General features: G+C 39.9%; 1 protein-coding gene across 1 annotated transcript in view; it reads left to right on the top strand.

Annotated features, from left to right (window-relative positions):
- The window catches only part of LOC102915457 (putative maltase-glucoamylase 2), an 81,676-nt gene extending 54,509 nt beyond the window's left edge, over positions 1-27,167 (top strand). The window contains exons 33-52 of the mRNA XM_076566443.1: positions 90-152; positions 1,194-1,328; positions 2,828-2,912; positions 4,011-4,149; positions 11,052-11,185; positions 11,468-11,502; positions 11,604-11,720; positions 12,323-12,471; positions 12,578-12,662; positions 13,260-13,316; positions 13,698-13,822; positions 14,803-14,891; positions 17,889-17,938; positions 21,986-22,159; positions 23,457-23,830; positions 23,948-24,168; positions 24,514-24,742; positions 25,679-26,075; positions 26,193-26,410; positions 26,624-27,167. Coding sequence (XP_076422558.1) covers positions 90-152; positions 1,194-1,328; positions 2,828-2,912; positions 4,011-4,149; positions 11,052-11,185; positions 11,468-11,502; positions 11,604-11,720; positions 12,323-12,471; positions 12,578-12,662; positions 13,260-13,316; positions 13,698-13,822; positions 14,803-14,891; positions 17,889-17,938; positions 21,986-22,159; positions 23,457-23,830; positions 23,948-24,168; positions 24,514-24,742; positions 25,679-26,075; positions 26,193-26,410; positions 26,624-27,125 — 3,378 coding nt within the window. The 3' untranslated portion in view covers positions 27,126-27,167. The remainder of the gene's footprint in view (positions 1-89; positions 153-1,193; positions 1,329-2,827; positions 2,913-4,010; positions 4,150-11,051; positions 11,186-11,467; positions 11,503-11,603; positions 11,721-12,322; positions 12,472-12,577; positions 12,663-13,259; positions 13,317-13,697; positions 13,823-14,802; positions 14,892-17,888; positions 17,939-21,985; positions 22,160-23,456; positions 23,831-23,947; positions 24,169-24,513; positions 24,743-25,678; positions 26,076-26,192; positions 26,411-26,623) is intronic.
- Positions 27,168-27,942: the final 775 nt, after the last annotated feature.

Raw genomic sequence — 27,942 nt, 5'->3', positions numbered from 1 at the left:
CTGCCTCCATTAGAGCTTTGCGGGCAGAACACCTCATGGTTTGTGTGCAGTAACTTTTAAAGGTTTCAATTTTTTTCTTGTTTGTCTAGGTTTGGCCAGATTTGCCCAATGTAAATGTGGATGGATCCCTTGACCATGAGACTCAAGTTAAGGTAAAGGTGAACAAAAATTTTTGGAAGTATCACCCTAAACATCTGAATGCTTGTGTTTTCTCTTTTTTTTCTTTTCTTTTTTTTTTTTTTTTTTTCGAAACAGGGTTTCTCTGTGTAGCTTTGCGCCTTTCCTGGAACTCGCTTTGGAGACCAGGCTGGCCTCGAACTCACAGAGATCCACCTGCCTCTGCCTCCCAAGTGCTGGGATTAAAGGCGTGCGCCACCACTGCCCGGCTTTGTGTTTTCTCTTAGTGGACGAGGCACTTTCCCTTTCTGGTTAAGTAACTGTAACTTGAGTCTGCTTGCTATAACTTGACCTGGTGGTCAGTTTTAGCAGAGGAGATGCTCAAATGAAAAACTTTACAGGCAACCAAACTGGAAGGATCTAAAAAGAAATCCATGAAATCCCTTATATATGCACTTACTAGCTTGTGATTCAAATATAATGTTGCTTGAAAATAATGAACCAAAGTCTAGAATATTTTCCCTGGTAGAGAACTAGCACAAGCAAATGGTTTCTGGTGAATTCCTTGAGGACCAAAGGCATCACGAGCAGGCTAGAAGGAGGAAAGTTCTTGGTTTCACACCTTCTACCCCATCAAGCCTACACACTTGGTCACCATTCAGTGCGTTTCTCTGTCCCACCCCCACCAAAGACAAATAGGACCTCCTTAGTTTGAGCAATCTATAAAAAACAAAAACAAAAAATAAACAGAAATAAAACAAAACAAAAAAAAAACATGCATCTTTACAGTTCAACTGTTTAGATACTGGCAAATAGTTTTCTATTGTCCACAGTTAATGTTTAGTCATAAAACAAGTCCTATGCTTACAAGGGGCTTTAAATCTACCCTACCTCTTCCTAAGAGATTAGAGGGCTTTTCCCTCTCTTTCCAACTTTGTGTCCATTCGAAACCATGCAGCAAAAACAGTAGCAAAACCAAGATTAGATCAGAGACTGGACAGGCCTAAATGCTTGCCCATTTCCCCTTTTGGCTTCAGAACGAGATCTTCCCATGAAAGTGTGTGTTGTTCTTCCAGCTATACAGGGCCTATGTTGCTTTTCCCGACTTCTTGCGCTCCAGCACATCTGCATGGTGGAAGAAAGAGATAGAGGAGCTCTATTCAAATCCTCGGGAGCCAGGGAAGAGCTTGAAGTTTGATGGGCTGTGGATCGTAAGTGCACCTTTAATTCTTTGGACATGTGAGCAGTCAGAACTCAGGGAAATAGTTTACAAACTAGTGGAATAGGCAGCTAGGACTAGATAGCCAGCTGAAAGGAAGAAAATTTAGTGTCTAGAACCAGGAATAGCAAAGATTATTGTTGGCCTTCCCAGGGACATGTCCAGTAGAGGAGTCCATTGTGGAAGTTTGTCAGCTGCTGAAGATGCTAATACATGGGCAACAGGGATGCTAATGCATGGGCAACAGGGAGGAACATCCTGTTACCTCATATTTCCAATCGGTTAGTCTCTTGACTTTGTTTCCCAGCTATCAAGGCCACTCTGAAACCTCCAAGTACACCCAGCAAGACAGGGCAGGCCTGGGAATGGACAAAGCATGAACTTGGGAGCCCAAAAGACATTCACTATTGGACTAGTATAGATGACTACTCTGAAGGAATGTCTTTAAAAGCCTGTTCTAATGTGTGTTGCACAGGTTTTCTGGGCAGGGATTCTTGGGATGTTTCTGGGAAAAGTCTCTAAAGGACTCCTCCATTTGCATCTTCCTAGGGGTGGGAAGCACATTCATTAGTGTCATGATTTCCTCCCATACATTTAGTCCCCTGAAATCCTAAGCAAGTTCCAGTCCAGCTCTGAAGAGCTGCCAGACCCTGGGTCAGATAGAAGAAGCTCACAGTTCGCACAGAGCTGCTTTTTGGCTCACTGGCTACTTGAACCTTCAGGCCACACAAGCATATTATAGATTTGTGGAAAAGCACAAGTTAATCCAAACAGATAAGTCAAACAGTGAAGAAATGTAGGCAGCTTTGAAGAAGAGATTCTGAAAACTATGAGATGTTTATCCTACAGAAAGAAAACTGTTGTTGGGTAACAGAACAATTTATAGTTAGTCTCAAATGCTTGCTGTTGCTTGTAGTCTTACTTAATTAAGATTATCTTATTTAAGATAGACCAATTTTATTTTTACTCTGCTGGCAGACAATGAACACTGTCCCTCAGGGCCTCTCCTGCTTCCACTTGAGCTATACATCCTGTAATGTAAGGTTTTATTTCCAGCCTTGTTTCTGAGTTACTACAACTGCTCAGAGTATATTCAGCCTATGTCAGCCCCAGAATAATTTCCAGGTTAGGGCCATAAGAAAAAGTAGAGAAAGATCATAATTGCCACTGACTATAAATACAAAGTAAATAATCTATGAATAGAAAAATTAAAACAGGTTTGTTGGATAGGGGGATAGACTGAGATAATTTTGTTAGGTTCAGGATCCAATGTTACCTCAGTGTTTTTGCTATTTTTTTTTTAATTTGAAAAGGCCAGGTAAACGGGAAGGAGTTTTCACTCCACTAAGGTGGCATGGGTTTTTAGATTCCATTTTTTTTTGTCAAGCATAAAGGGGGGTTAAAGGTCATTTCTTTGAGGTTAGTGTTTTATGAAGAAATGACATACTGCCCCTGACTTGACAGAATCTTTTCTTTGCTTGCTTACTTCAGGATATGAATGAGCCTTCAAACTTCGTGGATGGATCTGTCAATGGCTGCCGCAATGAAATTCTCAATAAACCACCCTACATGCCATGTATGAGTTCTTTCCTGCTCAAGATCCTCTTTCTTTTTATTCTCATATAAAGCCAAAAGTTTTGGAGTGCAGGGGTAAACATACTCTCAACATGGCATAAAATTCACAAATAATCCCAGCACTCGGGAGGCAGAGCCAGGCGGATCGCTGTGAGTTCGAGGCCAGCCTGGGCTACCAAGTGAGCTCCAGGAAAGGCGCAAAACTACGCAGAGAAACCCTGTCTCGAAAAACCAAAAAAAAAAAAATTCACAAATAGAATATCTCCGAATGTATTCAAATTACTAAGTTAGTAATTAAGTATTAAAAATAATGACATGTGTCATAAAAGAAGCTAAGCAATACACTTGATTGCATTCACAGCTAAAGTTGTAAATACACCCCTCTATGTGCAGGTGTACCTCTCAATACACAGGTTCATTTGAATAGAGCATGAAAATCTAGTCCCCAAGCTTTCCACCCATGTTCAAACACTTCATGAAAGATGCTCTTTGTGCTAACTACACCAGAAACTGGAATAAGAGGCTGTGGTCAAAGACATCTCAGAATATTGAGTCCTCTCACCACAAAGAAGCCCAAGGAATGAAGCCCCTATAAACAGTTCATCAGCAACTAGAATCTAGGTCTTTTAATGTCTAGATTATTGATCACATCTCCATCCGTCTCCTCCATTTATCCATCCATTCACCCAACCATCCATTCATCCATCCATTCATCTACCCACCCACTCACTTACTCCTCCATCCTTTAATTTAATATTTTTCAGTCAAGTGCTGACAAGTCAGAAAGATTTAGAAACATCAATATAGAATTAATTTGCACAAGGCCTATTTATTCCCTTGAGAACATTACCATCTAGAGGAAGAAACATTCCTAACAACAAAAGAGTTTGTCATGGTGAAAAATCATCTGAAACATTGAGTTAGAGGTGGACCAAAAGAGGATGTTTCATGGAGCCTGCATATTCTTCTTAGCCTTAATTATGAAATTATAGGATGTTGCTTTTCTATATTAAAAATCTCAAGTAATTTGACTTGGTATGATAGACATGCCAACATATAAATCAAGATGTCTGGAAATTAACTCAGTATTTCCCCTCAGATTTGGAAGGCAGGGACAGAGGCCTGAGCAGCAACACACTGTGCATGGAGAGTGAGCAGATCCTTCCTGATGGCTCCCGGGTCCAGCACTATGATGTGCATAGCCTTTATGGGTGGTCCCAGACCAGACCCACCTATGAGTAAGTATGCTTTTGTTACTGTTAGCAAAGATAAAGGCTGGCATGGGGATGCAGGAGGCCTTGGTGGGTTGGGCCACAGTACTCCACTGGGTGAGGGAGACACAACATGCAGACTCGGTGGTGGGCTGTGGTGTGGAGCTGCGGAAAGTTACTCACACCATGCAGATACTGCATGCACATGGAAAGTTTTATTATTAAAGGGAGAGAGGAGAGAGAGAAAGAGAGAGAGAGAGAGAGAGAGAGAGAGAGAGAGAGAGAGAGAGAGAAGGAGCTGTGGAAAGTTACCATGCAGACATGGCATCCACGTGTAAAGTTTTATTATTAAAGGTGCGGGGGGGGGGGGGGGGAGAAGGAGATGTGGGGCTACCTCTGGTGAGAGGGGATGGGGGGAGAGACGGGGGGGAGTTTTTTATTAAAGGGAACCAGGGGTGGTTCAGAATACTAACAATATTTTCACTATAAGCACAGTTAATAATCTTGTTTGTGAAATTCCTAGATATTTCAGGTTCACAAATGAGAAAGCAATAAGGTTCTTCTAGTCAGAGGTCATATGTGCTTAGGCCATTAGCCCGGCCCTTTGCTGCTTTATCATCTTATTTAAAATACTTCTATGTAAAAGGAATAATGCCTCTAAGCAAATTTTGTTAACTGGGCTGGAAGTTTTGACTCTCATCCAAGTTAGGCACCTTTCCCATCTGGTGTCCCTATAATTTCCATCGTGCCTCATTATCCATTTAGTAATATGACAAGTCATATTTTTCTTTAGGAAGTAAGACATGCTTTTTTTTAGTTCTTTGAATATATTTACAATATCTTGTGTAAACTCCTTCTCTACCAAGTCCCTTCGGCAACATTTTCTATTGGCTACTTTTTTCTTATGTATCTTTCATTTTTTTGTTCTAATTTTTGCATGATGTGTTTGTTGTTATTGTTGAATATTGGGCATTTCTAATAATAAATTATAGCTCTCCCACTTTCCTTAGGGTTGGCTGCTCTTTCTGTTCTTATTTGATCAGCAACTTTTCTGGATTCTGTAGCCATTTATTTCCCTCCCTTCCCCTCCCTTTCTCAAAGGAAAAGTACTTCTCTGGTCTTTGAGGGAGGAGGTGATTCTCCTTCCTTGAACCAAGACTTGTTGAAAACTGGCTGCTACTCTCCTTCAGAGCTGAGGCGGTGGACCCACCACCTTCCTATTGATTGCATACAAAGGGATACATTTGGCCTTGAGGAAGACATTCCTGATTCTAAATTCCACACAACCAGCTTTTAAAAAAAGATTTGCAAGTCAGGCAGTGGTGGCACACGCCTTTAATCCCAGCACTTGGGAGGCAGAGGCAGGTGGATCTTTGTGAATTTGAGGCCAGACGGGTCTACAGAAAGAGATCCAGGAAAGGTGCAAAGCTACACAGAGAAACCCTGTTTCGGAAAAAAAAAAAAAAAAAAAAAAAAAAAAAAAAAAAAAAAAAAAAAAGATTTGCATCTTAAAGGGGCAGAGAACGAATTCCTAAGGTTGGCTTTAAAAAAAAGAGAGAGAGAGAGATTACGCCAAGAAAGTTAGTTCAAAGGCTTAGAGTCTGGAAGGTGACTGTCTTAATGAAGCATACTCCAGTCACAATGGATGCCTGGCCTCTTAAGTCCTTTACTGCTTAGAAAGGTGAAAAAGAAAATCCTCGCCTATTTAAAAGACAAAAGGACAGCCTTCCTTTTCATTTCAGCCTTCTTTCATGGTTCTTGTCTGGAAATGTCCTGGAACCTGGGCATGCACAATGTTTAAGATGCCCGATAATATGCATTCCTTTTACGAAGTTCTGTATGAGTCTAATCCTCAAAAATTACTTTTAAAATTGAGCCAAATGTTTTACCTAAGCTGAAATCCCAGCCTTAGCACCCATGAGGGTGCCAGCGGAGTGTTGAAGTTTTGGCAACTAATTTTTTTTGTTGTTTTGTTTGTTTGTTTGTTTTGAGACAGGGTTTCTCTGTGTAGTTTTGGAGCCTGTCCTGGATCTCGCTGTGTAGACCAGGCTGGCCTCAAACTCACAGAGATCCACCTAGCTCTGCCTCCTGAGTGCTGGACTTAAAGGTGTGCGCCACCACTGCCCAGCTTTGCAACTAATTCTTTAGAGGTGGGATTTTTTTCTCAATCTTGATCTGAGGTTTGAGTCATGGAACCCTCAGAAGAGACATTGTCTAGAGGACTGAAGTATTTGGGGGAGAATACTTTTAACAGACCGGAAGGGGGTTCAGATTTCTTAGTTTACTGTAAAACTGCTGGCCCTTTGCTGACAAAATGGCAGGGAATGGGCTGAGGTGGGAGAAGCCTTAAGGGAGAGTGTTATAAACCTCACTGTCTTGACAAGATTTAACAGTTTCTCTTAGGAAGATGATTTTTATCCTTTATTGACCAGTGGCCCCTGAGTTCTGAAATGCTTGCTTTCAGCAGTTCTGCCTGTATAGTTGATTGCTTTCTTGAAGAAAATATTCATAGACATCCTCTTTCACCTTTCAGACTTTGGTCTAAGACAGATTTTTCTGTAAACATTCATATATATATGAATATGAATATGTCTCATTTATATATATATATACATATATATATATATCTCATATGTATTTATCAACATATCACTAAGAACCTCTTTCATGCAGGAAACTCCCCTGCAATCTAAGCACAGCAGTGATGGCATCATCCCCACCTCCCAGAGTTGTGAAAAATTCCAGATTGTTCAGGTTTTTTTGTTTTTGTTTGCTTGTTTATAGGGCAAAATGGTATTTTCTGCTCTCACACTCATTTCTATTCAAAGGCTCTCATCCTCAGCCCTCTTTTTCTCTTCTCAGGGCTTAGAGGAATATATCGTGTTTTGCAGGAGCTATCAGCAGGTTGAGGTGATGCACACTGATACCATGGTTTTCCCAGCAAAATTCTTGTCATCTTTTCTGCTTTCTTTGTCATTTTTTCAGTGTTCTTTCATAATGCCACTTCATTTATACAGCCCCAGGTTCCTCTCATCAGATGTAAACGTTTGGGATCACAAAGAGAGAGAGACCACCACTCCAGCTGAAGTGTTAGGACAAGGCACAACTTTACTCTTGATCTAAAGGGTGTGCTCAGCAGAGTGAGCACACTGGGGTGGTGTGTAAACATGGCAGCTCTGTGGTATGGTTAAGGGAACATTTTTATTGTAGATATGAGAGAGAACAGCCGGAGGCATCTGAAAGAGTCTGGAACAGAGAGAAAAGCAGACTGGACATAGCCAGGTCTAGAGAGGCAGGAGAGAATGGAGATAACAAGAAACAGAGCATAGCATGAGAGGCTAGACCATGGGAGAACAGAGACAATAGAATAGCTGGGTTTTAAAAGGATGAGTAGCTGGGAGGAGGGAAGGACCAGGAGACTGGTGTGGGGGTTTTGATATGTATAGCGAGTACTTTTGAGTGGGCACAGAGGGATCTTGGAGGCTAGAATGGACCACGCTAAGCTATTGGTGCCACAGGTACTTGTTAATGGGAGAGCCACATGTCCCTTTGCCAGAGGTAAGGAAATGACTCCTTTTAGTAGAGGGGAGCCAGTTTCACAAGCTCCTGAGGAACTATGACTTTTAACCAATTGCTAGAAATCATCTGATAGTCCAGTTTGAGCACATTTCTGGATATTTGGATTGCATTTTGGAGTTTGGGGAATTGGAGTTTCCTTTGGAATTGACAAGTAGTAAGTATACTTGGTTTTTATTCTAACTCAGGTGTTGACTATACCTTTTCTCATTGGTTGTGGTCCAACCTCACAGTCTTTCATGATTGGCTAATCAAGAAAAAAAAGTAGCACCAAAGGAAATGAAGGGGAGGGGAAAGAGATGGTCTACCTTAAGTTCCAAGAATGCGGGGGGAGGGGGGCTTTGTGTAAAGCAAGGTTTTACTGGGAGTGGGGTGGGGAGGTGATTGAAACACTTGAGTAAAAGTCTTACAAGGAGGGGGACTTGAATTCTTAGTCACAAACACCTCTTTACAGTGTTCTGTAAGACAAGATTAATATTTAATATTTCTTGCACTCTGACCAAGCAGAAACTGGTTCTTCCAGAAAACAAGCTTTTCTTCCCATGAAATAAGAAAACAGGTATTTTATATCCTCAAGTGTAACCTTACCTCAGACCTCCAGGAGGATAAGTGGGAGTGAACCCCTTACTGTCAAGGAGCCCCTCCTCTGTTTGGAAGAGCCAAACAACCAGAAGGAAAAGTATAGCTAACAAATAATCCAGAAGGACTTCATGGAAGAAGTGGCAGTTGAGTGGTTCTTAGAAGAGCAGGATTTTCTCTTGTCAGAGAGGGGGTTTGCAAAGCTCAGACTGCAGCACAGAGAAGACATGAGCCATTGCTTTAGCTTCTGACTGAACCTTCTTGCCAACTCCTCCTCTCTCCTCCAGGAAACTTTATTGGTCACAGATCCCATCAACTCCATCTCCTCCCTCAGGGAAGCTCAATCTATAAATGATCTTTCAGGGATGTAGCAGGCTTTCTTCATGACACAGAGACATTTTATTAATTATGAGTGCTTGGCCTTAGATTAGGCTTGTTTCTAGCTAGTTTTTTTTTTAACTTGAATTAATCCATTTCTATTAATCTATGTGCTGCCCAAGGCTCGTTTACCTCATATACTCACTGTCCACCCTGCTTTCCTGCTTCCTCTGTGTCTGTGTCTGGCCCTGGCTGGCTAGCTGGCTGGCTGGCTCCCCTTTTCTCTCTGCCCACCAGCCCTGCCTATCCCTACTCTGCCTACCTATTGGCCATTCAGCTTTTAATTAGAACAGTCAGGTACCTTAGACAGGCAAGGTAAAACAGCAACACATCTGTACATAGTCAAACAAACTCAGCATAAAAACAGATGGAACACATCTTCACATAGTTAAACAAATAGTCTATTCCTCAGCCCAGAGAAGCTTGATCCTCTATGAATGGCTTTTGATTGCTTCCTTTCTGTTTGTTGTATTGGTTTAGAACTTGGGCCCTGGTTTTTAGATTGGTGGTTCGCAGTCGTAACGCCAGTTCCTAGTTAGCCACCGCCACAGCCCCTCCTGGCTTGTAATTGCCATTCAACGGCAAAACGAGTCCACAAATGTTTGAAGCACTGTGAGCACTTAGCAGTGTTTCTTTTCTTTTAACCATTTCATCAGCTCCGGAACTTGAACTGCTCTTGCTGACCTTGACCCACATCCTCCTCAAACTGTCAAATCCCTTTAGTATTCGTGTGTGTGTGTGTGTGTGTGTGTGTGTGTGTGTGTGTGTGTGTGTACCTTTTAATAGCTTGGGAGACTATACTCTTAAACCTCCATGGTTCTCATACACCTTTATGTTTCCTGCTTTATCAGTCACCTATGCTGACCATACAGACTCTGTCTGGGCTGACCTCTCAGCACATACACTAAAGCCTAGCTTAAACCTACTTCCTTCATAAAAACTTTTTAGCCTGGTCTATCACTTCTATTCACTCCATTCTCTTACCTGGTGACCTTACGGAATAACCCAGAGTTTGGTGGTTCTGTACACCCAAGGGCAAGAATCATGTTTTACCTCTTTTGAAATTAAGTTAATTTATTTGTATGTGTGTGTTGGAGAGAGAGAGAGAGAGAGAGAGAGAGAGAGAGAGAGAGAGAGAGAGAGAGAGAGAGAGAGAGAGAGAGAGAGAAGGAGAGAAGGCACACATGTGCCATGGTGTGTCTTAGGACTTTTTTTGTGAAAATACCTTCCTTTGTCAGGTTTCCAGTACATTTGTGGGCCAGAGATCTTTCAGTAAGGGAGTGTTCATTTGTGTCTCCTGATGTGTGATTCTTTCTTTAGCAAACCTAAAACCACTAGTGTGTTTTGAAAACACACTAGTCCTAGTTATGTGTGTGACTATAGATAAAAACCATGTTTACATAACTGTCTACATACCTTTTACACCTGTATGCCTGTGAGCACAAAACATACTCTGCATTCTAAAGTATAGTGGAGTATGTTAATAATACCCCAAAGCATATATACCATACTTCAGATCCCAGGTCTGTCTATGTATTCCTTGAATGATCCTTGGTAACTGTGCTGGGACTCAAGTAGTAGGAACTCAAGAAAAACCCCCATTGTAGAGACTGTGCAATGATACATGTGGAATTGATTGATTGATGTGTTCCTGGGTATGGAATTTGTTTCCTAAATACTTGTTTTACCAATCTCTCCAGCCCCTCCTCTGACCTCCACATATAGCTTGCTAATTGGGCCTCTTATGAATAAGATCCTCTACCAGAAAACCTACAGAATCAACTAACCTGGGTTCTTAGGGGCCCACAGAGACTGAGCCAACAATGAGGGAGCCTGCATGGGTCTATCCTAGGCCCTCTGCATGTATGCTATGGTGTTGTAGCTTGATCTTCTTGTGGGACTCCTAACAGTGGGAGCAGGGGCTGTCTCTGACTGTTTTGCCTGCTTTGGGGACCATATTCTTCCTGCTGGGTTGCCGTATCCAGCCTTAATACAAGGGGAGATGCCTAGTCTTATTGCAACCTGATATGCCGTGTTTGGTGATATACCTGGGTGGCTTGCCCTTTTCTGAAGGGAAACTGAGGAAGAGTGGATGGGGCTGAGGAGGGACTAAGAGGAGAAAAGGGTGAGGGAATTATCATTGGGATATAATATGTGAGAGAAGAATACATTAAAGCAAGTTTAAAAAAGAGAGTAAGTTTCTCACTTTAGGTGCAGGTATACCTCATGTGCCCTGCTGTGAGGTTGTCTGGGACTCTTGTCATGCATGACTTCTAGCTTCTTTACTGGAAGATGTTCTCTGACTCTTAGAGCAACATGCACAGAGCTGCAGCTACTCTCTGTCGTGAAATTCCATGGCTGTCCTCTTCAAATTTTCCTCCTTGTTTCCCCACCAGAGCTGTGCAGGAGGTGACAGGAGAGAGAGGGGTCGTCATCACCCGCTCCACATTCCCCTCTTCTGGACGCTGGGCAGGACACTGGCTGGGGGACAACACAGCTGCCTGGGACCAGCTGGGGAAATCCATCATTGGTGTGTGGTTGTGCCCAGGGGCCTCTGCTGGTGGTGGGGTTGGAACTGTAGTGTGTACAACGTGGCTATACTATGTATATTTAGATTGGCATCTGGGTGGCAGTGAAGTCAATAAAAGTTGACTGTTCTGTCAGTGTGAGTTTTAGCTTATGACCATCTCTCAATATATTCAGCAGGAATTGCCCAGGGCTGTTAATGAAGTAAAGGAAGAGGCAGGTTGAGCTTTCTCTCTCCGACCTAAGGGTTGTCTTCATTTAACATGACCATTTTATCTCATTGCAGGCATGATGGAGTTCAGTCTCTTTGGAATACCTTATGTAAGTTGTATCAGAACTGCTGCACCTTGCCCAGATTTCAGTGTATATGTGTCTGTCTTGAAAGAATACCCAGCTGATACTCTGATTTTGCTCCTTCTCAGACAGGAGCAGACATCTGTGGGTTCTTTGGAGATGCTGAGTATGAGATGTGTATCCGCTGGATGCAACTGGGTGCATTTTATCCATTTTCCAGGAACCACAACAATGCTGGGACTAGGGTGAGGCAGCCATTGTTTATGCTGAAGTTGTATTATCAAATGTCAAATCACAGCTTATATCAAAATTGCAGGGGCTTTATTTTCTTTATTGTTCTTATTTCCTGACAAATCATGAAGACTACCAGGATATCCATGTTTTAGAATATCCACAAAGTTCAGAACTCCAAGGTTATCAATAACTCTTAATAGTGCAAGTTTCTCACCTCTTGGAGGCATTTTTGCCAAGAAAAGTTATTTTTCTAGCTACTGCAATGAACTACAATATGACATGTTCCTTTGCTTGACAGAATATTAAGTTGATATTTTGCTCAAACCATCTTTGATAAGTCAGTGCTACATAGGGGCCTATTGGTAAAGCTTCACACACACACACACACACACACACACACAAAGCCAAAGCTAGACTGTGCAAAGGACCTGAGAATTGGTGATAACGAGGAACAACATCTACACTAGTTTTGTAGGTGACAGAGGGATCAGTAGGCTGGAAATGGAGAGAGAAGTGACATGTGACTTAATCACGTAGTAAGTGTCCAGCCATCCTCTTCTGAGATCCCTGGGGTGCAGTGAAGAGCTTACCATATGCTCACTCACCCCTCCAGAGACAAGATCCTGTGGCCTGGAATTCAACCTTTGAGGAGTACTCAAGGAGAGTACTGGAGACCAGGTACTCCCTGCTGCCGTATCTGTACACCCTGATGCACAAAGCTCACACTGAGGGCAGCACCGTCGTTCGAGCGCTTCTCCATGAGTGAGTGTCGTCTCTTTCCCCAAACAGTGAGCGCGCGCACATCTGGGAAAACACTTCGCAATGGTTGTAAGCCAAGGGATGAGTTTTTCCATTGTGGATGTTTCAGGTTCACAGATGACAATAACACCTGGGATATAGACCAACAGTTCATGCTGGGTCCTGCTCTCCTGATCAGCCCCGTTCTGAAGAGTGTGAGTTCCTCATTGTAGACCAGATGCCTTCCAACCACATGACCCAAAGACACAGTGAAAAAGAATATTTTATTTAAGACTAAAAGAAAATATTGAGCTCGTCTGTGCGTGCACATGTATAGGTATTAGAAGACAACATTTAGGACTGAAATCTTTCCTCCTACCACTTGGCCTTAAGAAATCAAACTCAAGTTTTCAGGGTTGGTGGCAGATGCTTCTACCCACTGAGACAACCTCACTAACTCCAGGGAAAACATTTTGAACATTTTCTTGTCTTGCTTATTTCATTATTTTTAAGTAGATAACTTCCAACAAAATCAAAAGGATGTTTGCCCCCAAGATATTAATGAAAGCTTTTCAACACTGATTTCTCATTTGGGAATTCTGTGATCCACTACTTTTATAATTTCATTAATTGAAACATTTTTTTCTGTATATTTGAAGAGGAGTTTTCAAAGTGTGTTCATTAAGATTTCTTAAATTCTTGACATCACTAATAAAATTCCATCTTAATCTTAATTCTTTGGAAGTGTTTTAAAAATCAATATTGCTTCCCAGTTGGGATATTTATAGTATCATACTGATTTTATGTTTCAGAACACATTTGAGATATCTGCTTATTTCCCCAGAGCCCGGTGGTATGACCATAGCACGGTGAGTTATAATTATTTTAGGAGGAATCAGATGGCTCTGTGCAGGCTAGAGAGGTGGCTAAAACTTTTTCCTTACTTCCCAGACCAGAAACATTTCTACCCTAGCTAGATCTGTATAAATGGGGTCTGCATTAGGGCACAGGAAACATCTGAACACCTGTTTCTCCTGTTGGCCACCCTATACCTTCTGTAGACTTACACAGAAAACACTAGGTTTTCAAAGGTTTAAGCAAAAATGAAACTAGATTATTTTTTCTCATTTTTATAGTGCTTTGCTGATCTTCCAACATGCTCCCTTAGTAAGGAAGAATTTGTAGTAAAATATGTAACTCATTTCATTGATTTCTCCTTCAGCATTTCTCATCTATATGTTTTCTTCTAGGGATCTGGCCAAGAATCAATAGGTGAATGGAAAACATTGGCAGCTCCTCTGGACCACATCAACCTTCATGTCAGAGGAGGCTACATCCTGCCTTGGCAAGAGCCTGCAATGAACACTCACTACAGGTATGATGAAGCAGTGTTTGGTAACCTGGCCCTTTACCAGGACATATGGATAAATAAGAAAATTGCATAGAAACTAAATTGCAGAGTTTCATTGGTTGGATTCTGTGGGTGACTTCTGATAGGAGCTAGAGGAAGACAAGTTCATGAAGCTATTCCCTGGGAGATCTTTCACCTGTGGTCTTGAGTCAATAGCACAATTCTCCTAAGCAAAACTTTTCTTGAGAATAGAAACCTATGATTCTCCTCATGTTATTGAAAAGGGGGGATATTAACAAGCACCTTCACTTGCAGAGGTTGCACAGGAATATAGCATCAATTTCCAGGTACTTTTGATGAACTCACAAAGAGATTTCACAACACACACACACACACACACACACACACACACACACACACACACACACACACACACACTCATTAGGAAAACATGTCAAAAGCATATAAAAATGGCGCAGAAAAGCAGTCTCCTCTCAGACATGATTTTATCAGAACAGAGCCAGAGATGGCTCTTGAATAATAAATAGGATTTGTGGATTTGCATGTGTGAAGACAAAGAGAGATATTCAAAGAAATAAAGGTGAAAATGAGTTGGGTACATAAAATTGAAACAGTTAACTCATGGAAGGCTCTGAATGGTATCATCAGTAGTTTGGGTTTTATTCCTTGGCACCTGAAAGCTGTTGAAGTTTTAATTTTCTGGGATTTTCATACTAAGGAATTGTACTACTGCAGCAGGTATGTTGGAAAGTGTGCCTATTTGAGTTGTGAAAGTTAAAGTTGACAAATGTTTAATTAATCTTTAAATGATATTCTGTTGACTTGTATCTTATATTTTAATCTTACTTTATTTTTGTCATTTTATGTACATATTTAATACCCGGAGCTTTGAGTTTTATTTCTGGATAAAGAATATTTTCAGCAGATGTTCTTTGTTCTTACAGCCTACAACCAATTAAAAAATAATGATTTTTTTTATATAGTCGACAAAATTTTGTGGGATTGACTGTTGCTTTGGACGATAAGGGGAAGGCTGAAGGTCAGATGTTTTGGGATGATGGACAAAGCATGGGTGAGTATGAACCCCCAGCGAGGCTATATGTCACTCAGAGCACTCTGTCATAGAAGCTCACCATGTACAGGTGGCATCCAAAAATCTGTGTTGTCTATTTCCAATAAGATAGTGGTGTTGAGGAGACTTTGGCTAGCTCAGATATTCTACTGCAAGTTATTGTAGACCAAGTATGGTTCCCCAGTCTTGGAAGTTCATGAGCCTGACATGATGGATTCAGCCAGTATCCTCACAGAAATATCTCACTCTGATAAGACAGTATAGATGGAGATATCAGGCTGATCATGAAGTCATCCTCATGGGGCAGGGTCATAGCTCTACTCAGGTCAGCCAACGATATCAGGCATCTTTTCCCTTATAAGTAGGGAAACTCAGGAGAATCTTGGTGACACAAAAATTGAGAATTATGAGTTGCCAGGATGCTTAATACTTGGTATGTTTTCTGTCTTCAAGTTGGGTTTTCACTCATTCTATTGTAGATAACTGCCACCCATCATTATCATCAGAGTACCCTCTTGTTCAGACATTTCTAAAGAATACTGGCATGCTGCTATTAACCTGTTCACACTTTTATTACTATTTGCAAAATGACACACTTTCTGAAATTGTAGCCTATTTTCCTTCACTAATATACCTAAGGCTTTCTTCCTTGGTTTTCTTCACTCTCATTGAAGTGTGAAATATTCACAAAAGCTTTAAGGGTACAAAATTAGAAAACATACAACCACATTTAGTTATATTGCTGTATTGTCTTTTGTTTTTCTGTTGTTATATACCTAGGAAAATGCTTGATTTTTTTTTTGTTTTTTGAGACAGGGTTTCTCTGTGTTGCTTTGCACCTTTCCTGGAACTCACTCTGTAGCCCAGGCTGGTCTCGAACTCGCGGAGATCCACCTGCCTCTGCCTCTGGAGTGCTGGGATTAAAGGTGTGCGCCACCACCACCTGGCTTGATTTTTATATAGCTGAAAACATGGCAAATTTATTTTGTAAATCTAGTTTCTTTTTACTGAATGAAATAACACACACACAGCTGGATATTAACATGTTCTCCTTGTAAACATCATTACTATGATCATATCCCATGAAGAAAATATTGTAATGTTTATCTAACTGTAATTATTTTCTCTATATATGATGTTAATTTTCATTGTTATAAATTGTATTTTGAGTATTAGCTTTATTTGCATTTTATATTGTTTTCCAGAGTATATGACCTTAGCTGAAATTTACATAAAAATATCCATTTAAGAATATAGTTCCTTGAATTTTTATTAAAAAATTTAAATTAAAATATAATTATATCACTTCCTCCATTTGTTACTTCCCTCTAACCCCTCCAATATTTCCTCCTTCATTCCCTTTCAAATTAATGGCCTCCTTTTCCTTTACTTACACACACACACACACACACACACACACACACACACACACACACACACACAATTTATAAACACCTAAACAGAATCCGGTGAATCTGTTTCTTATGGCTTGTGTATATGTGACTTCAAGGTTGTCCACTTTGTATTATACAGCCAATTAGTGGGGTCATCCCTAGAAGAATCTATTTTGTTTTTCAGATCTCAGCAGGCATTAGTAGCCTGTGCTTCTTGTCTAGGGGTGGTACCTCATGAGATTCCCTTTTTGTGTTAGCTAGTATATTGGTGTTATCATTGTTTAAGTCTTGTTGAAACAGCCTTGTTGAAATAGCCATATTTTTAGGTATCTTGGGCATAGCTTCTTTTTGGTTCTAGGAGAAGCAATCTCACAGCAGATTTTTTTGATCTGGCACCTACAATCTTCCTGCCCCCTCTTCCAGATGTCACCTAAGAAGCTGTATTGTAGATGTAGGTTGAGGTTGGGCTATCCATGAGCCACTGGTCTCTGCATTATGACCATCTGTGTTGTTTTTTCTTTTTCTTTTTCTTTTTTTGTTATGGTGTCTGTTTGCTGTAAAAAAAGAAGCTTTGTTGGTGAGGGTTGTGAACTACATTTATCTGTGGGTGTAAGGATAGATTTTAAGATGCAATTAGGAATTACGCTGATCTAGTAAAGTGATGGTAGTAGGTTCTCCTCTAAAATCCATCAACTCATTAGGCCCAGGTAGTTGTCTAGGTTTCTAGTACTAGGTATAATTTCTAGCCTATTGAGTAAACCTGAAGTCTAATTGGACAGCAGCTGGTTGCCACCAAGCCACTATTGTACCTTTAGGGATATCTTGTCATACTGGCCATTGTTCTAGTTCCTAGATGTCACAGCTGGATAGGAATATTGATTATTCCCCTCCCTTGATAGTTCACTTAGTACTTACTGGTGCTCTGAAGGCTGGATCACGGGAAGGAGATTTTCAAATCTTCTGAGTCCTATGTCCAAAGTATGCAGTGTCTTCAGAAATAGTGATTTGCCTTTAGCCTCTGAGAAACAATCAAGGGCAATAGCAATAGTCTATTGTTAGACTACTCTGACTCAAGTGGGGGTTTCTCATGCTGGTACTGGGATTTTTGTCAAATAGTTGTGCTATCTAGTTGATGTTCAGTTGATGCAAGACACAGTCATGTTAGAAGAGGGAACCTCAATTGAGATAATGTCTCCATGAGACTGGCTTCTGGGAAAGCCTGTAGTACATTTTCTTAATTAGTGTTTGATGTGGTAAGGCCCAGACTATTGTAGGTAGTGGTCCTGGGTGTATAAGAAAGCAAATGCCAGATAATAACCTGAAATGGAAAGTGGAAGAAAGAACAGAGGGAATTCAAAGCAAGCCTGGGCTACATATAAGTTCCAGGATAGCCTGAGTTAGAGAATGAGAGCCTTTCTAAAACAAAAGGAAACAAACAAACAAAACACAAAAGGAAAGTGCTTGCTTAGTATCTTTATTGCTTCTCAGGAAGATGAAGAATACCTTGTCAGTCATTGTGATCAGTTTTAGATATTTCAGACTCAACATGAGATTATCTGCTACAACTGAAGCAGGTAACTGTTTATTTTCTTCTTGTTTGCAGACACATATGAAAAGGGAAATTATTTCTTGGCTAACTTTATAGTAACACAGGTAAGATTACCTTATTGAGTTTATAAATGATATTACCTACAGATTAGACATCACCTGCTGTCTGTATAAATATAACATTTACATATTAAGAAGTGTTTCCTGCCTTTACTTCTCTAATTTATGTTGTTGACAATGAAATAAGGAAGGAAAATAGTCCTTATTTTACATTTATCCATAATACCATTACTATGTGAAAAGAAGTTTGGAACTCATGTTAACCTTGGGGAAAATGGATCCCTCAATGTTCAGCTTATTCCTAGAGATAAGAAGCTTTCTGGCTCTTAAATTTTGAAGTGTAGATGTTATATAAATAATCCTATGTAATACTGCTGTAGAGTTGATAACTTCATAGCCTCATTGTCATGTGACAGCAAAAGTTTACTGAGATCATGAATTTACAGAGTTCAGGTGATCTTATCAACACTTAACTGACCTTGGCTGGAATATATATATATCTGTAGATAGCCATCTGTCAATTGCTCAGCTTGGATGAGCTTGATTAGACTTACATAGTTGGTGGTCAGCTGACCTTATGGGTGGTGTCTAATAATGATTTTTTCATGATTATGATATAGCATAAAGTGAAAGTTGAGGGGCTTGAGAGAGGGCTCAGTGGTTAAAAGTGCTTACTGCTTCTGTAGAAGAGCCATGTTTGGTTCCTAGCACCACTTCAGGCAGGTCACACCCACCTGTAACTATAGTTTCAGAGAATCCAATGTTTTTTTGCCTCTGAAGGCACTTGCATGTACATGGTGCACATAAATTCACACAGGCATGCACACACATACATAAGTAAATAAGCACATCTTAAAAAATTAGAAGTGAAAATACCAAATTATTATGTAAAAATTACATTTTTATCAAATTGATAAATTTCTCATTAGCAAAGTAAAGCATACATGACCAAGACCAGAAGCAAAAGTGGGTCAGCATATCTTATTCAGAAAGGTAAAATATAAGAGTTACATGGGAAATGAAAATTATAGAGGAATAAATAAATTAGAGAAAAGAATACTTTGCATGTTGGATGATTCCATTGACAATCTGTCTTCTCTTGACAATTAAATAAACCATTCTATGTCAAGTCCAGAATTTGCTTATCACTTACCCATTGACTGAAAACATGGGCTACTGTAGAACAATTGATCACCTCTTTGTAACAGTGCTTCAAATGGTAGATGTCTGTTCATTACTCCTCTGTGCTCTCTTACTATTGTGTGTACCTCTGGGGTAACTTGGCATTTTCTTTGTTTTGTGTTTATCTGGTTCCTAGATCTGATCACTCTGAGTGCTAGTTAATCTAGATTTCTCTTAAAACACGGTGGCTGGGATCAAGAGCATGATTTAGACTTCTGTGTTTCTTTTCTTTTTCATTTTGGTGAAATAGAATTTTTATTGCAAATAGAGTCTTCTCTTACACTATATATCCCAACCACAGTTTCCCATCTCTCCATTCCTCCTAACTCTGCTCTATCCCTAGATCCACTCCCCTCCATTTCCTTTTCAGAATAAAGCAGGCCTCCAAGAGACAATAGCCAAATAGGACAAAACAAGATACAGTAAGACAAGGCCAAAGTCCTCATATCATTATGTTGAAGCTGGGCAAGGCAACCCAGTAGGAGGAAAAGAGTCCCAAGAGTAGGCAAAAGAGTCAGACACGCCTGCTCCCACTGTTAGGAGTCCCATAAAAATACCAAGCTAACAGCCATAATGTATATGCAGAGGACCTGGTGCAGACCCATTCAGGCCCTGTGCTTGCTGCTTCAGTCTCTGTGAGCCCATATGAGCCCTGCTTTGTTGATTCTGTGGGCTATGTTCTCTGGGTGTCCTTCATCCCCTCTGACTCCTACAGTCTTTCCTCCCCATCTTCTGTGGGGATCCAAGATCTCTGAGAGGAGAGGCCTGATGGAAACCTCCAATTTAGACTCTCTCTCCTTATAATGTCTGGTTGTGGGTCTCTGTGAATATTTCTATTAAGTAGCTTTCAAAGTTGAAATAAATTTAATAATAAGCTCTCCTAAATCAATAAGATACAGTTTAAATAGTTCCTTCAAGTTATATATTTTTTCTTGATTTTTCTTCTTGGTTCTGCATGCCCAGTCAGTCACAAAATGTGCTGTTGCTTATTTATTTTTAATAACATTTTTATGTGTATGTGTGTTTGAGAAGGTCAGAAGAAGGTGTCAGATCCCTCAGAACTGTAGTTATAGGTGGTTGTGAGCCTAACATGGTGATAGGAATTGAATTTGGGTTCCCTGGAAGAGCAGCAAGTACTCTTAACCACTGATCCATCTCTCTAGCTCCATATTTATTTGTTTTGACATGGAATCTCATCCTTTCCTGCCCAGACTGATTTTGAACTTGCTGTATAGCCAGAAGGCCTTCAAAGTGTGATACTTCCTCCTTAGCCTCTCCGGGGTCTGGGATTACAGTCATATACCATTGCATTTGACTCTGTTTGTTTTTAAAAATGGAATGGAATATTTTTATTTCTCTTTCTAATGTTATCAGAATCAAGCCACATGCAGCTTTGCTCTATTGTTTCTGTCTCCCTTATTTTTTTCCATAGAATTGTCATAACTTGGTCTTCTATCTAGTTTCATTTCTCTGTTTACTTAGAACCTGCTACACTATTCCCACATATATTGCCTGCAACTCTTAACTGCCCTAAGACTCTTGGAGTTCCATGTATTCATTAATGCTTTTTATGTATATTCTATTTCCACAGCTACTTTTCTTCAATTTCCGTAGTGCCCTTAGTAATTTTTGCTATGATTTTCATTTTGCTTTAATTATGTAACATCTCATAATTTATCTCATTTTAACTTGTATTGATGTTTATATATAATACTTCAAGGTTTAGACAATTTATTGTGTTCTTTGCAAATGTTCTTAATTCAGTGACAGTTTACTATGTTTCTGTATTATACCAACATACCATCATTATACCCCATCCATGTCACTTAGCTCTGTGAAAATGAATGACTTCACCTCCTATTATCTCAATTTCCTCATCTGAAAAACAGAAAGAATGATACTTTATTATACGAATTAGTAAGAGTACACCAAAAATAATTTCCAGAACGTTTCTTGGTTCATACATCACCTTTGATATTGTATTAGGATTTTCCAGTGGAACAGAACTGATAGAATCCACACACACACACACACACACACACACACACACACACACACACACAATCACACACAAACATACACACTCAGACACACACACACACACACACACACACACACACACACACACACAAGAACACACATATAAAGGGAATTTATTAGAGTGGCTTACAGGCTGTGTCCTGCCTAGACTAATAATGGCTATATCCTGACTAAAAAGCTAAGAATCTAGAAGTTGTTTGGTCCACAAAGATAGATATCTCAGCTGCTTTTCAGTCTGTTAGAATCTCAAAGCAGTAAGGTTTAATATTAGTAAATGAATGCCACCTAAATAGGATAGATAAATTTGCCAGAGAGAATGAAGGAAAGCAGGAAAAAAGAAAAAAGCTTCCTTTAGGTTTTTATGTGGGCTGCCACTAGAAGGTATGGGCTAGATTTAGGGTGGTTCTTCCCACTTCAAATAAAACCCTTCAGAGGTGTGTCCATTGACTTGAGTTTTCATTGATTCTAGATGTAGTTGGCAGTCAAGATTATCCATCACAGACATCATCAAATTTATCACTCATGGCTGGTACTTGGGAACTATGTCGTCATGAAATATTTAATAAAAAAAATAGAAACAAGGGCTGGAGAGATGAGTCAGCAGTTAAGAGCACTTGACTGTTCTTTCAGAGGTTCTGAGTTCAATTCCCAGCAACCACATGGTGGCTCACAACCATCTATAATGGGATCAGATTTCTTCTTCTGGTGTGCATGAAGACAGAGCACTCATATGCTTAAATACGTGAATAAATAAATTTTTAAAAACAGTACAATAAAAGTCATTAAAATATTTTCACATTGTAATGTATAACACAATTTACTGTCTATTACATGTGTGATATATGTTTTTTTCTTATGAATTATTTATAGGACACCTTGAAAATCCAGGTCATACATAATCAGTATCTGAGTAACTCAAATCCACTGAAAGTTGGATACATTGGAATCTGGGGTTTAAATTCCTCTTATGTGGCACATGTTAGTCTTACCTACAACAACCAGCCATTCACTGAAAACAATTTCACAAGTGACCCCTACAATCAGGTATGTCTGAAAGGAATGCCATCATCAACTCACTTTATTATTCTATTAAATTATCTCTGCTATTAATATCTTATATAGGTGATACATATTAGAAGTGGTGTGCCTCCATGGAAATACGTTTCTGAAAAGTTGTGAGGCCTGGATTGTAAAGTATACAACATTGGTGGTCTTCTGTTCCTAGTCTGGTATTGATGATCTGTAGTCTGATGATATCCTCTCTGTTGTGCTCACTATGAATTTGATTAGCTTTGAGTACATTGGGCTCCTAGGCTACCTAACAAAACATAGAAACATTTTTGCTTAGAGGCTAAAGACAAGGAATGGTTATGAAAGTCCCTCTCTCCTTCCTGCAGTGTGCCCATCCCTGGGCAAATTAATGGTTCTTTGAAGTTTTAAGTTGGTGCTTAACTGTTACTATTATTAAGTGACTATGCTTCATTCGTAGCCTAGGATATGCTTCTTTGATGAACAAAACAGAGTCCTGTAAATCCCAGACTATAAAAACTATTAAAGTGACAGCTTTGCCCCAGATGAAACAATGTTCTGCAAGATGGGTTGCTCATAGGACAGCAGTCTGTGTAATCCTAACTTTAGAATCCAAACAGTAACTTCACACCATGGATTAATTATAAACGGATGCAGTAGCTCAAGCAGAATGGATTAGAGAGGTGAAAATGGTTAGCTGGAGTTCCCACTTCTACATGGGGAAAACAGTGTCCCTACCAGTACTGGGAATTTGGAAAATGAGGATTCTGAGCAACCAAGTAGATTTTTCCCCCTGTGGTCTTCTTAGATACATATTTAGATACAATAATATGTTCCTTGGATTACTGGTTTCAAATTTACTCTGAAAGGATTGCTTCTAATTAACCTAGCTGCAGAAAATGACCAAGTTCCATGTTGGGAAAACACTATAGCATATTTAATGCCTATTATTTGCTAGGCACATTTGGAGTGATGGTAATAAGGGCATGAAACCAGTCTTATGTCAGGAAAGGAAAATGTCAATGACAAAATGACAAAACAAAGTAAATATTAATTATAACCACAACTGTAAATATTTGAGAACAACAGAGCTTGGACATAAGAGAGTATGAAAAAAGAATGTATGGCACTGGTTACACACAGAACACCTCACCATGGTGATCTGAGACCAATAAAAGCTGAAGAGATTTGTGTCATTTACTCTTTGGGAAGGAATGAATATATATATTTTTGCTAATATAAAAGTTGAACAGTGACTTCAATATAGTGTTTGATAAGTTCTAATATATCAATGTAATCTTTTTTTTGGCAGAAACTAACAATTCAACTGACTGAAAAGAATATGAACTTAGAAGAGCTGACTGAGGTTATTTGGGTATATGGAGATCCTGCACTTCCCACACCAATGACAACCAGTGTATTTCCCACAACCTCTCACCCATCTTCTACTAGCACTGAAATAACTACACCTTTCCCTACAAGTCCTATTACTGACAACACTAGTGATGTGATTCCATTCACAACCACAACCCCTGAACCAACTACTGAAGACACTACAACCAGCACATTTCCTGACATAACTACACCTTTCCCTACAAGTCTTACTACTGCTAACACAAGTGATGTGATTCCATTGACAACTACAACTTCTGAACCAACTACTGTTGACAATTCAACTAATACCACATTTCCTGACATAACTACACCTTTCCCTACAAGTTCTACTACTGTTAACTCCAGTGGTGTGAGTCCATTCACAACTACAACTCCTGAACCAACTACTGAAGACACTACAACCAGCACATTTCCTGACATAACTACAACTTTCCCTACAAGTTCTCCTACTGTTAATTCTAGTGATGTGATTCCATTCACAACCACAACCCCTGAACCAACTACTGTTGACAATACAACTAATACCACATTTCCTGACATAACTACACCTTTCCCTACAAGTCCTACTACTGCTAACACAAGTGATGTCATTCCATTCACAACCACAACTCCTGAACCAAGTACAACCAGCACCACATTTCCTGACATAACTACACCTTTCCCTACAAGTCCTATTACTGACAACACTAGTGATGTGATTCCATTCACAACCACAACCCCTGAACCAACTACTGAAGACACTACAACCAGCACATTTCCTGACATAACTACACCTTTCCCTACAAGTCTTACTACTGCTAACACAAGTGATGTGATTCCATTGACAACTACAACTTCTGAACCAACTACTGTTGACAATTCAACTAATACCACATTTCCTGACATAACTACACCTTTCCCTACAAGTTCTACTACTGTTAACTCCAGTGGTGTGAGTCCATTCACAACTACAACTCCTGAACCAACTACTGAAGACACTACAACCAGCACATTTCCTGACATAACTACAACTTTCCCTACAAGTTCTCCTACTGTTAATTCTAGTGATGTGATTCCATTCACAACCACAACCCCTGAACCAACTACTGTTGACAATACAACTAATACCACATTTCCTGACATAACTACACCTTTCCCTACAAGTCCTACTACTGCTAACACAAGTGATGTCATTCCATTCACAACCACAACTCCTGAACCAAGTACAACCAGCACCACATTTCCTGACATAACTACACCTTTCCCTACAAGTCCTACTACTGCTAACGATAGTGATGTGATTCCATTCACAACCACAACTCCTGAACCAACTACTGTTGACAATACAACTAATACCACTTTTCCTGACATAACTACACCTTTCCCTACAAGTCCTACTACTGCTAACACTAGTGGTGTGATTCCATTCACAACCACAACCCCTGAACCAACTACTGAAGACACTACAACCAGCACATTTCCTGACATAACTACACCTTTCCCTACAAGTCTTACTACTGCTAACACAAGTGATGTGATTCCATTGACAACTACAACTTCTGAACCAACTACTGTTGACAATTCAACTAATACCACATTTCCTGACATAACTACACCTTTCCCTACAAGTTCTACTACTGTTAACTCCAGTGGTGTGAGTCCATTCACAACTACAACTCCTGAACCAACTACTGAAGACACTACAACCAGCACATTTCCTGATATAACTACAACTTTCCCTACAAGTTCTCCTACTGTTAATTCTAGTGATGTGATTCCATTCACAACCACAACCCCTGAACCAACTACTGTTGACAATACAACTAATACCACATTTCCTGCCATAACTACACCTTTCCCTACAAGTCCTACTACTGCTAACACAAGTGATGTCATTCCATTCACAACTACAACTCCTGAACCAACTACTGATGACACCACAACCAGCACATTTCCTGACATAACTACACCTTTCCCTACAAGTTCTACTACTGTTAACTCCAGTGGTGTGAGTCCATTCACAACTACAACTCCTGAACCAACTACTGAAGACACTACAACCAGCACATTTCCTGATATAACTACAACTTTCCCTACAAGTTCTCCTACTGTTAACTCTAGTGGTGTGATTCCATTCACAACCACAACTCCTGAACCAACTACTGTTGACAATACAACTAATACCACATTTCCTGCAATAACTACACCTTTCCCTACAAGTCCTACTACTGCTAATGTTAGTGATGTGATTCCATTCACAACCACAACTCCTGAACCAACTAGTGTTGACAATACAACTAATACCACTTTTCCTGACATAACTACACCTTTCCCTACAAGTCCTACTACAGTTAACTCTAGTGATGTGATTCCATTCACAACCACAACCCCTGAACCAACTACTGTTGACAATACAACTAATACCACATTTCCTGACATAACTACACCTTTCCCTACAAGTCCTACTACTGCTAACACAAGTGATGTGATTCCATTGACAACTACAACTTCTGAACCAACTACTGTTGACAATTCAACTAATACCACATTTCCTGACATAACTACATCTTTCCCTACAAGTTCTACTACTGTTAACTCCAGTGGTGTGAGTCCATTCACAACCACAACCCCTGAACCAACTACTGAAGACACTACAACCAGCATATTTCCTGACATAACTACACCTTTCCCTACAAGTCCTACTACTGCTAACACTAGTGATGTCATTCCATTCACAACCACAACTCCTGAACCAACTACTGTTGACAATACAACTAATACCACATTTCCTGACATAACTACACCTTTCCCAACAAGTCCTACTACTGCTAACACGAGTGATGTCATTCCATTCACAACTACAACTCCTGAACCAAGTACAACCAGCACCACATTTCCTTTCATAACTACACCTTTCCCTACAAGTCCTACTACAGTTAACACTAGTGATGTGATTCCATTCACAACCACAACTCCTGAACCAACTAGTGTTGACAATACAACCAGCACATTTCCTGACATAACTACACCTTTCCCTACAAGTCCTACTACTGCTAACACTAGTGATGTCATTCCTTTCACAACCACAACTCCTGAACCAAGTACAACCAGCACCACATTTCCTGACATAACTACACCTTTCCCTACAAGTCCTACTACTGCTAACGCTAGTGATGTGATTCCATTCACAACCACAACCCCTGAACCAACTAGTGTTGACAATACAACTAATACCACATTTCCTGACATAACTACACCTTTCCCAACAAGTCCTACTACTGCTAACACTAGTGATGTGATTCCTTTCACAACCACAACTCCTGAAACAACCACTGTTGACAACACAACTAATACCACATTTCCTGCTATAACTACAAATTTCCCTACCAGTCGTCCCACTGCTGACACTAGTGATGTAATTAATTTCACAACCACAACTACTGAAGAAAGTACTGTTGACAATGCAACTAGTACTATACTTCCTCCAACAATTGCACCTTTCCTTAACAGTACTTCAATTGTTAGCACTAGTACTGTGGTCCCTGTCACAGTGACAGCTATTGAAACAAGTACTGTGGATGCTGCAAACTCTACTGTGGTGCCATGATGTCACTCAAGGGTCTAGTACAGTGGTTCTCAACTTTCCTAATTCTGTGACCATTTAGCAGAGTTCCTCATATTGTGGTCAACTGCAACCATAAAATTATTTTGTTACTCTTTTACAACTGTAATTTTGCTGCTGTTATTAATAATAATGTATATTATCTGATATGTGTCCCCTGTGGAGGTGGAGACTCAAAGGTTGAGAGCCATTGCTACAAAAATTTGTGAATGTACTTAGCATAGCTTGGCTTCCAAAAATAGTTTTTGTCTCATCTTAGATATAGATACTCCAAGAATGACAACAACTGTAGATGTATAAGGATGTATCCATTCCAAACATAACTTCTACCAAAGAAGGTATACATGCTTATCCTGATGTCTGAATGCATACCACAATTATTTCCTATGTTTGCTATTATACCTATGGCCTTATTGGTTAAATGACACATATATCCATGGCCTTCACTTGCAATATTAGTACCTCATTACCATACCACACCACATTCTGTATTATTATAGTACTATTGCTATAGGTTTTGTAAAATAGTCCCACTCCTACTGTTTTTTTTGGGGGGGGGGTGGTTACAAGGCCTAATCCAATACTGGAGAGCCCTAATGATACTGAAGTTACCTCACTGGCAGCAATTGTTTACATTGTAGATTCTTTAACTAATGATGTGAAAAGTAGCATTTTATTTCCCTATGGACTTTTTCCCCCCAAATATTCTATTTTGCCTGTCTATGCTGTAGCTTACTAACACCATGTTTGCTTTCAAGGGGATTCCAGCTATTGGTATAGACATTGAAACTGCTACTATTAT

The sequence above is a fragment of the Peromyscus maniculatus genome, chromosome 3 (assembly GCF_049852395.1).
Source record: "Peromyscus maniculatus bairdii isolate BWxNUB_F1_BW_parent chromosome 3, HU_Pman_BW_mat_3.1, whole genome shotgun sequence".
NCBI classification, from domain to species: Eukaryota; Metazoa; Chordata; class Mammalia; order Rodentia; family Cricetidae; genus Peromyscus; species Peromyscus maniculatus.
The sequence above is the reverse complement of the archived record's forward strand: the minus strand, read 5'-3'. Positions and strand labels throughout refer to the sequence as shown.